At 37.5% G+C, this 12,279-nt stretch overlaps 1 protein-coding gene across 1 annotated transcript; it reads left to right on the forward strand.

Moving 5' to 3' along the window:
* The first annotated feature begins 4,157 nt into the window (after positions 1-4,157).
* Positions 4,158-5,111, forward strand: LOC102471678 (olfactory receptor 52E2). The gene has a single exon (XM_006166443.1). The coding sequence runs from the start codon at positions 4,158-4,160 to the stop codon at positions 5,109-5,111; it is 954 nt and encodes a 317-aa protein (XP_006166505.1).
* The last annotated feature ends 7,168 nt before the right edge of the window (positions 5,112-12,279 follow it).

The raw sequence follows: 12,279 nt of genomic DNA on the forward strand, positions 1-12,279 counted from the left end.
ATTTATTTTTAACTACCTGATAATTCCACATATAAATGAAAAATGCACTGCAAATCTGGGGACCAGAAGGTAGCATGGTGGTTAAGGGCACTGGACTCTCACATGGCCAACCGGGGTTCAAGGGCCGGTTTCTGGTGGCTTGTTTTCTCACTTTCATTTTCATCTCTCCCCCTCACTCATGCTGTCTCTCTCTGGTAAATTTAAATAAATAAATAAACAAAATTAGATAACATAATTCTTAGAAAATACACTTCCTTATTAAATGTTATCATTGGATGTATGTGGAGATAGATAAGAATTTAGATGACTTTAAAGTTGATTGAATTATCAGGAGCCTAGTTTTCCAACTCTCCCTTTTCTTTATGTTGTAATATCAATTGATCTATAGTATCTATATATATATTTATGGGCTACAGTGTAATTTCTTTTTTTTTTTTAGAGATATTTGCTATAAGGCACATTCGCTTGCCAGAAAGAGAGAAACAGAGAGACAGAAAGCAAGAAACTGCCCCCCAGGGAGGATGGTCATGCCATAATCCTTCTCCTCCATTCTCCTCTAGGGATCTTGGGCATGCATGCAAACACACCTGGCCTGAGTTTAAGCTACCGGGTCTGGGACGTGAACCGCAGTTGACTACATGGGAGTCCAGTGACATATCTGTTACACCAACTGCTGGTCCCTGTAATTTCTTTTTTAGAGAGATTTTTGGTATAGGGTTCATGCTCTCACCAGAGAGATAGAGACAAAGAGACAAAAAGAGAGAAATCAAACCCTAAGGGGGGGATGGCCACACTGCAATCCCTTCTCCTCCATCTTCCTCTTGGGATTTTCGGCACGCACATGTGCCTGGAGTAATTTTTAGTCACCAGATCCAGGACTCAAACAATGGTGGACTACGTGGGAGTTCAGCTATGTAACCATTACACCATCTACTGGTCCCAATTTTTTATGCATGAATACAATGTATACTGTTCAAATCAGGGTAGTTAACATATTATTACTTGAAACATTTACTGTTATTTTGTATTAGGTAAATTAAAAATCCTCACTTCTAGCAGACTTGATGTGTACCATATATTATTGTTAACTGTAGTCACCGTAATGTGCTGTAGAAACCTAGAAATTGCTCCTCGTATCTAACTGTAATTGACTGTAGTTAATATTGCTTCAATAAACTTGGGCATGAAGATATCTCTTAGATATTCTAATTTCATTGCCTTTGGTTATATCCCCAGTAGTGGGATTACTTGATCAAATAGTAGTTCTTCTTTTAGTTTTTTGAGGAATCTCCATAATTTTCCCATAATTTGACATGTATTTTAAGGTCCTAAAGAAATCATTGCCTCAGCTATGAACTAGAGATACTAACATATTATTTAAATGAATGTTGTGTAGGATTTTTGTTTGTTAAATTCTTAAGTTATTTATTTTTTCCATGAGTGAGAGATGAGAGAGACAGCACACCAGATAGTCTTTTTCTTTTTTTAATATTACTTATTTAATTGTATTTATCATTTTTTTTGGGGGGGGGAAGGGGGTTTTTTTTTTTTTTTTTTTGCTATAGGTCGCATGCGCTCACCAGACAGACAGAGAGAGACATAGAGACAGAAAGCGAGAAATCACCCCCCAGAGGGGATGGTCACGCCGCAATCCCTTCTCCTCCATTCTCCTCTCGGGATCTTGGGCACGCACGCACACACACCCGGCGTGAGTTTTAAGTCACAGGGTCCAGGGCGCGAACCGCGGTCGACTATGTGGGAGTCCAGTGACATAGCCATTACGCTAACTGCTGGTTTCCTTTATCATTTTTTTTTGAGAGAGAAAAGGTTTTGTTTGTTTGTTTGTTTGTTTTTTGCTATAGGGCACATGTGCTCACCAGAGAGACAGAAAAAGATAGAGAGACAGTTAGCAAGAAACCACCCCTGATGAGGGATGGCCACACAGCAATCCCTCCCTTCTCCTTTACTCTCCTGTGGGACCTTGGGCACACACGCATGGTTTGAGTTGCTTTTTTGTTGTTTATTTTGTTTTGTTTTGTTTTTTAGAGGTTTTTACTATAGGGTAAGTGCACTAGCCATAAAGACAGAAAGAGTCAGAGAAACAGAAAGTGAGAAATTAGCCCCTGGGTGGAGGGCCACACCACAATCTCTTCTGAGGATCTTGGGCACTGGGCACACACGCACACATGCCTGGCATGAGTTTAAGCTACCAGATCTGGGACTTGAACTATGGTCGACTACATGGGAGTTCAGCGATATAGCCATTACACCATCTGCTGGTCGCCCATTGTAATTGTTTAAATTTGCTATAGGGCACATACACTCACAAGAGAAACAGGAAGAGAGGAAAAGTGGGAAAGCAAGCCACCAGGTCCAGGACTCAAACCATAGTAGGCCATGTGGGAGTCCAGCACCTTCATCACGCCACCTGCTGACCCCATCCTGACAGAGTCTTGATGCCATAACCCATCCCTAGCCTCAGTGTACCTGAATCACAGGCACACACTGCCCAGAATACTCACAGAGGTCTCCTACTGTGAACCTGCAACCTTCCCATGTGGCATATGCCTTGCAGAGCATCATATTTTACTGCTGTACCACTGTCTGAGCCCAGGAGGTTGTGAGTTTTTAAGAAGATACGTGTTTGGGGAACCAGCAGTTAGTGTAATGGTTATGTCGCTGGGCTCCCATGTAATCAACCGCAGTTCACGTCCCAGACCCGGTGGCTTAAAACTCACGCCGGGCATGCCCAAGATCCCGAGAGGAGAATGGAGGAGAAGGGATTGCAGCGTGAACATCCCCCACTGGGGGGTGATTTCTCGCTTTCTGTCTCTCTGTCTCTCTCTGTCTGTCTGGCAAGTGCATGCACCCTATAGCGAAAACCTTTCCAAAAAAAAAAAAAAAAGATATGTGTTTGTATAGTGAATGAAAGTGCATATGTGTGTGTGTATGTGTGTGTGTATGTGTGTGTGACTCAGTATATATAACACAAGTAAGGCATGTATCATGTTTTCCTTCCTTTTAATTTTCTTTTCATTTCTATTAACTACTTTCCTTTCCCACTTAACTTCTCAGATCTTCTGTTAAAAGAATTTTAAACTTCTAGCAAGCCTCTTTAACTCCTTGATCCTTAGACCACTAAGAAAAATTAACATTTTTCTTAAAGGGTTTTGTCCTTGAAGAGTGAGATGATTTTTCACAAAGGCTAACAAAAAATCTTCCAAAAGTAGACACTGTCCCAATAAGTGGTAATAAATATTGCTGGTTTCACTATTGTTCTTATCTTATTTTTTAACAATAATGAATAAAGGGGCCAGCAGGCGGCATGGTGGTTATGTCACTGGACTCCCACATGGTCACTATGGCTTGAGTCCCAGACACGCTGGCTTGAAAAAGATCACACTAGGTGGACAAAATCTCAGGAGGACAGTAGAGGAGAAGGGATTGTGATGTGGCCATCACCCCTGGAGGGTGATTTTTCACTCTCTTTCACTGTCTCTCTCTCTCTCTCCTGTGAGCCCATGCCACCTATGACAAAAACCTCTAAAAATATAAATATTAGTAATAATGAATAAATATCAACAAAGTCACCTGTTTTAGTATTTTAAAGTGATTTTTTGGTAATATTCTGGCATAAATTCTGATGTGACTATATTTATTCAATAGATACTTCCCATTCTGTGTGATAATCCCTTTATGTTGTCAATCAGACAATTGGAGTTCATTTCTAACAGTGTAATTAAAGATTGGCAGAACCTTAAGTTCGTCAAAATTCAGGAAACTTCTGTTCATAATGATGGTGATAATGTGAGAAGGTATAAAGGCAAAATCTTAGTATAATAACAGGTGATAAAGCTATGGATAACCCACCAAAAGAGATGATAAAAAGTTAAAATTACCATAAATAACATTTTATTTATATTTACTGTGTATACCTTCTTCCAGGGACTTATTCTTGAGATGTCACTTATCTGAAGTGTTTCATATTCAGAGCTTTTTGAATTGATAGCATAACCTGCAGAAGTACACACATAAAAATGTCTAGTGTTCTTTCATATTATATATAGGTCTCTAAAGCTGCAGAAAACTTTCTGGTGACCTGTAGATCAGCAATAATAAACTTATAAGTACCATGGACTTCTGCATGCCCACCCAGGATGTTCCTTTCCAATGAAACCCAGGTTCACCCCTCTTCCTTCTTGCTGCTGGGGATCCCAGGGCTAGAAACACTTCACATCTGGATTGGCTTCCCCTTCTGTGCTGTATACTTGATTGCACTCACAGGGAACCTCACCATTCTGTTTGTGATAAAGACTGAGAGCAGCCTACACCAGCCCATGTTCTACTTCCTGGCCATGTTGGCTGCCATTGACCTAGGCCTCTCAACAGCTACCATCCCTAAGATGCTTGGAATCTTCTGGATTCATCTTAGAGAGATCTTCTTTGAAGCCTGCCTCACACAGATGTTTTTCATCCACAAGTTCACTCTCATGGAGTCAGCAGTCCTCCTGGCAATGGCTTATGACCGCTACGTGGCTATCTGCAACCCGCTCCGATACAGTACTATCCTCACAAACAAGGTCGTTTCTGTGATTGGTCTTGGAGTTTCAGTGAGGGCATTTATTTTTGTCCTCCCATTTATATTTCTCATTTTGCGATTGCCGTTCTGTGGGAATCATGTCATTCCTCATACCTATTGCGAGCACATGGGTCTTGCTCGTCTATCCTGTGCCAGTATCAAGGTCAATATTATTTACGGCCTATGTGCTATTTGTAACCTAGTGTTTGACATCATAGCCATTGCCCTTTCTTATGTTCAGATCCTCCGTGCTGTTTTCCGTCTTCCTTCCCGTGAAGCCCGACTTAAGTCCCTCAGCACCTGCGGTTCCCATGTTTTTGTAATCCTTGCTTTCTACACACCAGCTCTGTTTTCCTTTATGACACATCGGTTTGGCCGAAATGTTCCCCGCTATATCCACATACTGCTGGCCAATCTTTATGTTGTAGTGCCACCAATGCTCAATCCTGTCATATATGGAGTCAGAACCAAGCAGATCTATGATTGTGTGAAAAAAATACTATTGCAGAAACATGGAATGGAAAAAGAATAGCACTAACACATATAAAGTTCCATATGCAATTTTATTTAAGTCAAAAAATGCTTTGTAATAAAAATTAGGTTCTGATACATTGGTTGTGCTCTGTAATTATTTAAATACAGTAAACTTCCACCTGTTTTTCATATCGCTTCATCTCATTACCATTTTCTTTCTCTTCAATTCTTTCATACAACTTTATTTTATCAGGCTATTTCATTTTTCTCTATTTTTTCAATATACGACTGATATTTTTATATCATATCCAAATGCATTCATTGTTTCTAAAATAGCTGATATTCCATGAAGCTTATTTCTTCTTATTTTTAATACATTATAATCATTCTCAGATTGTCTATTTTTATAATTTTGGATGCTGGGGATAAAATGGTGACTATGCCATTTCAACTTAGAAGCATCAATGTTTTTCTTTCAATCTTTTTATATCATTATAATTTTAGTTTGTTACCTTTAAGTACCATAACATTTCCTTTTAAAGAAATTTGACAATTTCAGTATGTTGAATACTCTACTGCATTCATTCACATTTAAGATATTGTTCTTTTATTCATTTTGGAATTTTATTTATTCATTCATTTATTTTAACTCGACCAAAGAGAAACACACACACACAGAGACAGACAGAGAGAGAAGGAGAGAGAGAGAGAAAGAGAGAAAAGTGAGAAAGCAAGCCACCAGGTCCAGGACTTGAACCATATTGGCCATGTGGGAGTGTCCAGTGCCTTAACCACCACACTACCTGATGGCCCCAGTATTGTTATTTTTTATTTACTCATTATACTACATTGTATATATTGCCTTTTAATTCAACCTGAGGTATGGTTCTTTTACAACCATAATTTTCTTTTTTTGGATTATTTTGTTATTACTGCACTTTCCATTTGCTTTTAGATTATATATATATTTTTTTCTGTAACTACATTAGCAAATGCCCTAGAAATATCCAAGAAATTTGTAAGAATCTAATAGAAATTAAATCTTACCTCTCTGTGCTAATGAAAGATCTTAGAAGAATGTTAGACAATTTATTCACTGTCTGACATATGCTACTGTTGGTATAATTTACCTCTTTTTACACACTTATACTTTGCACACACAGTTATTGTTTTACACAGGCAATATTAATTTAAATGTTTCCAAGTATTTCTATGTCTTTTGCTGTTAATTTTCTCCTGCATCAAAATTTCTGTAATAATATTCCTCATGTCCACAGAATAACCTACTTTCTTTGGTGTGATTTTGCTGGTGGTAAGTTTTACCAGTTTTTGTTTCCCTAAAATAACTTGATTTAATTATTTTTTGAGGCTATACCATTCTAAGTTAGCTGTTTGTTTGTTTTGTTTTGTTTTGTTTTTGACCTTTGGAAATGTTATTTTATTGTAGGGACCAGCAGTTGGCATAATGACTGTTGCTGGACTCCCATGTAGTCAACCACGGTTCAGTTCCAGACCTGGTGGCTTAAACTTACACCAGGCGCATGTGCATGTGTGCCCAAAATCCGGAGAGGAGAATGGGGGATAAGGGATTACAGCGTGGCCATTCCCCCTGGGGGGTGATTTCTCACTTTCTGTCTCTCTGTCTCTGTCTGTCTGGCGAGTGCACGCGCCCTATAGCAAAAACCTCTAAAAAAAAAAATTTACATTCTGGCTGAGATGTCAACTTTAACTCTAATTGTTGCTGATTCAAAGGGAATATAGCTTTTCCTTTTATTTGTATTTTAATTTTCACTTTCAGGGTTTTGTTTTTGTTTTGTGTTAGTATTTTTACCATAAGACACATGCGCTCGCTGGAGAAAGACAGATAGAGAGAGAGAGAGAGAAAAACCCAGCCCCCCTCCCCCAAGGAATGTCCTCTTAAATCCCTTCTCTGTTCTCCTTTGAGACTTTAAACACCCCTCTACACATACACCCAGTGTAATTTCAGGCTGCTGAATCTGGGACTCAAATGTGAAGCCAACCATGTAGGATCCAGACATCATAACCCCCACACCATCTGCTGACCCACTTTAATTGTTATTGCTTATTCAATCTTTAACTGGATTTTGATCAGTTAGTGTTTTGCAAACTATTTAGTCATTCCCTCATCAAACATTTGATTTGCTTTGTTCTTTACGTTCTTTACTATTTAACCTATTTAATGTGTTAATATTTTCACTCTTCTATTCTTGAGATTATTTTTCAATTTCTATCTTTCTTTTCTCTCTACTACTCTAGAATTTTTTTGTTTTATTATTCGTATTCAATTTTACTGATTCTTTTTTGTTTCTAATTCGTGTTAAATCTGTTTTTATTTTTGATCCTTTTCATCTTAAATTCTAATATCCCTTTTCATTCATTTTATGTACCCAGACATCTGCTAATAATTTCAGTCTTTTATGTTCTTGGAATATAGCCTTTAAAAAAATCTGTTTCTGGGACCAGCAGTTAGCGTCATGGCTGTCGCTGGACTCCCATGAAGTCGACCGCAGTTCGCCTCCCAGACCCAGTGGCTTAAAACTCACGCCGGGTGCGTGTGCATGCATGCCCAAGATCTCGAGAGGAGAATGGAGGAGAAGGGATTGCGGTGTGGCCATCGCCCCTGGGGGGTGATTTCTCTCTTTCTGTCTCTCTGTCTCTCTCTGTCTTTCTGGAGAGCGCACGTGCCCTATAGCAAAAAACTTCTCAAAAAAGAAAAAAAATTTAAAAAAAAATCTGTTTCTGTGCATTCTGTTATTTGTATGACCTATGGGTATTATTATATTATCTATTTCTTCTATTTATCTACCATTGTAATGATCATCATTATATTTCATCTCCATGTTTAGCTAGTTTTTTATTTCTCTTTTTAAAAAATAATTTAATTTTATTTATTTTTATTACATTATATTTTAATTTGCTATGAGTCTCGTATGCTCACCAGAAAGAGAGAAGTTCAGAGGAAGTAACAAAGTAAGTCACCAGTTCTGGGACTCAATCCGCCATCTGCCATGTTGGAGTCTAAGTTCCTGAACCACATGCTAGCCCTGCTAGTTATATTTGACGGAATTCTGGACATTGCATATTGAAGGCATAGACCAAATTTTACCATAGAAGGGCATTATGTTCCTCCAGAAAATCTTTCATGTTGACTTTGTCATGGAAGATGGGAGGACTCATCTTCCTAATCACTTCAGTAACTGTAGGGCCTAGTTCATCCGCACTCCTATTGTTTACCTCCTCAGAGTTCATGTTGAACCCTTGATTATTTTCCAGAGTTGTTTTCGTCAGTAGACTCCAATTTCCAGTTTTAATCCTTTTTGCCTAATAAACATGTATAAATTTTTACTCCTCTTATTCTCTTACTTTCTCTTTTATAATTGGTAGTTTCTCCTAAAGAAGAATGATCTTATTTTCTATCCTAATCTTTCATTTAGTCAATAACTTGATTGCAATTATTTTTTTTTAATTCTAAATAAATGCTTTTCATTTTCCATAGGGAGTATTCACCTACCAGAGAGAGACAGAGATAGAGAGGAGGAAAAAGCACACTGAAAGGGGACATAGTCATGTCACAACCCCTTCTCCCATATTTGCCCATCCTCTAGGCATTTGGGGCACATAAGAACATGTACTCAGCATATTTTCAAGGCATTGAAGCCAGGATTTGAACTATGTGGTCAGCCATATGACATCCAGCTCTGTTAACCTCTAGGCTCTGGAGCTTGCTTGCCCCTGTAATTTTTTGTTTGTTTCTTTGTCTTTTTCTGCATAAAAATTTTTATTTTGTTTTTCTACCTTTTCTTAGTGTAAAAATGGATTCTAATTTTTTATTACCACTTCTAATTTAAACCTCTTTATAGAATCAGCATCATGATTGTATATATACTTTGCAGTTCTATAGATGTAACTTGCCATGTGTTTCTGAACCTGAAGTATGGATTCCTATAGCAACATGATATTTTTCTCTTTTAGTTTCACTCATCATTCTGTGGTAGTAAAATTATTAAATATTATAATAGAATTAGTTGGTTTTTCTTCTCATCTTCAATAGGATTGTAGTATTCTTGAAAATATACTTAAAGATAGGCATAATAGCATTCAATTATTAAAATTAACATACAGAGAGAAATGAAACACTTGAAATAAAAAGAGAATGCATTCACAATACACAAATATACTGGGATTCAGAACTGGTGAGCTACTTATACTAATTATGCTAAACGAGTATTTTTGTTCATTCTGAAAAACTGTATCTTTTAATCAAAATTTATTTACATAAAATGTATAGTGATAGGATATAGTGTGGCATTTTATTGGATTGTCTGGAAAGTTATGACATATTTTTGCATAGAGAAATACATCATGACTTTCCCAATGACCTAATGATACATATATACATATATACATTGAATAATGATCAAGTTATGCTAATTAGAATAGCCATCAACATAAGCATTTACATGCTTGTGTTCTGAGAATATTCAAAACATTCTCTTCCATCTATTTGAAATATACATGTCTATTGTTATTGCTATGCTTCCTACTGTGTATTAGAACTCCAGGACTTATTCTTCCTGATGGTAACATTATGGCCATTGATCAAATTGACTGAATATTTTAACAGAAGAAACTACTTAAAATCCATATAAGAACCATAATTAAAATGACGATATAGAAAGATGTGTCATTAATGAAGATCACAGACAAGATTTTGTTCTATTAGTTTATTTTGAAGAAAATTAGCCATGTAATATATTATTCCCCAAACCATATAACAAAAACCATATAGGTTAAGACTTTTTAAGAATTATTTATTATTTATTATTAATATTTCTTAATTTAACCAGAGAGAGTCAGAGAGAGAGAGAGAGAGAGAGGAAAAGTGAGAAAGCAAGTTGCCAGGTTCAGAACTCAAACTGCAGTTAATCATGTGAGACTCCAGAGCCATAACCATCATACCACCTGCTGGCCCCAAGGGTAAGAGATTTTTGTTGTATACTTGTTTTTATTTTCTTTTAGAGAGATTTTTGCTATAGGGTAACCGTGCTCTCAGAAAGACAGAGAGAAACAGAGAGAAATCCCCCCCTCCCCAGGGAGAAGGCCATGCCACAATCCCTTCTCCTCTAGTCTCCTCTCAGGATTTGGGCATGTAGGCACATGTGCCCAGCATGAGTTTTATTCTGTAAGTCGTGGGGTCTGGGATTCAAACCGTGGTCAACTACGTGGGAGTCCAGTACAGTAACTATTATTTCATCTGCTGGTCCCTGTCTACTTATTCTGGCAATTGTTTTAGGAATAAATAAATCAATAAACAGAGTAATTGGTACTAAAATTGGAAATCTTATGTATTCTTTTATGTTTTAAATTTTTGCCTAATGAAATCTGCAAAATAATTTTATTGTGATTGTTTTAAATGTACAAACATATAGTAGCATAGACTAAAAATAGAAGACAATACTAGTGTGTATGTATCTGTATTTCAAAAGCAGTCTTCTATAACAAATACTAAAAGCATGTGTAGCAGTGGAGAGAATAAGATATTTCACTGAGATGCTTCAGAATATTAGCTTTCTCAATATTTATGATAAATTAATAAAACCAGTTATTTAGTCCTCATCATGTAGGATACACTACAGAATAAGTTTTGCAATAGTTTTGCAATTACTATTATTTTAGTATTAAATTACTATTACTAGGCTTTTGTCTATAGGGCATGTGCGCTTGCCAGAAAGACAGAGAGCAGAAAGCGAAAAATCACCCTCCAAGGAGATGGCCATGCTACAATCCCTTCTCCTCCATTCTCCTATTGGAATAATTTTTTTTTTTTGAGAGGTTTTTGCTATAGGGTGCATGCACTCGCCAGACAGAGAGAGACAGAGAGGTAGAAAGCAAGAAATCACCCCCCCAGAGGGGATGGCCACACCACAATCCTTTCTCCTCCATTCTCCTCTCGGGATCTTGGGCATGCACTCACACGCGCCCGGTGTGAGTTTAAGCCACCAGGTCTGGGACGCAAACCGCAGTCGACTACGTGGGAGTCCAGCGACATAGCCATTACGCTAATTGCTGGTCCCCTTACTGGAATCTTGGGTATGTACGCACATGTGCCCAGCATGAGTTTAAGCCACTGGGTCTGGAACTTGAACCATTGTCAGCTTCATGGGAGTCCAGCAATGTAGCCATCACACCATCTGCTGGTCCCAAGTTTTGCAATTATTATAATTTTAAGAAACTTATCCAGTAGCTCTAATTGTTACTACCTTTTTTTTTTCTTTATAACACTTTACATGGGCAAGTTTCTGATTTGTGTCCAAAGACCTCTCTGAGTATACCTGGCAAGTCTGTGCCTATTATCAGCACAAGTTGAAGCTAGGATTGGATCATAGCATAAGGATCCCATCTTTCTCTCTCTCTCTTCCCCCTATAACTTTGTCTCTCTCACTCATGAGGGAAAGTGAGAAATCACTCCCCAAGGCGAATGGTCACACTACAATCCCTTCTCCTCCAGTCTCCTCTTAAGATTTTGGTCTGACAAACACACAAACCTAGAGTGAATTTCAAGTCACTGTTCTGGGACTGAAACTACACAACCATTCATGTGTGATCCAGTGCCTTAACCTTCAAGCCATCTGCTGACCCGAGACTGAGTATTTTCAGCTCTGTAAATTAACAGTCAATCTGGCCCAGCCATGGTGGGGCACATTGTCACACGCTGCCACTGTGTAATAATGGAGTCACATGGAAGGTCTGAGCTCAGATTATGTGGATCTGAACACACTAGGTGTGCCTGTGCCTGACAGTGATCCGGGCTGGGAGCCTGGCATGAGTTTCAAGCTACCAGGTCCAGGACTCAAACCATGGTCAGCCATGTGGGAGTCCAGTAAGGTAACCATTATGCCATCTGCTGGTCCCATTATTTTGCTTTGTAAGAACAAACATATTTGTTATATTTTTGCTTTATATTTTTTTTAAACAGACTATATACACATACACACATATATATATGATAATCATTTTACCAAATACAGCCTAATATATATAGTTATATATACATACATATATAATATAATATATACATATATTATTTATACATATTATATTATATGTATATTATATATAATATACAACAATATATACATGTATTATATATAATAATATATGTATATATAATATTTATGTATATATTATATAATATAAACAAAAAG

This window comes from Tupaia chinensis, unplaced genomic scaffold, assembly GCF_000334495.1.
Source record: "Tupaia chinensis unplaced genomic scaffold, TupChi_1.0 Scaffold144260_1, whole genome shotgun sequence".
In the NCBI taxonomy this organism is placed as follows: domain Eukaryota; kingdom Metazoa; phylum Chordata; class Mammalia; order Scandentia; family Tupaiidae; genus Tupaia; species Tupaia belangeri.

Coding starts and splice junctions, on each gene's coding strand:
- LOC102471678 (XM_006166443.1), top strand. CDS start 4,158: ATGTTCCTTTCCAATGAAACCCAGGTTCACCCCTCTTCCTTCTTGCTG.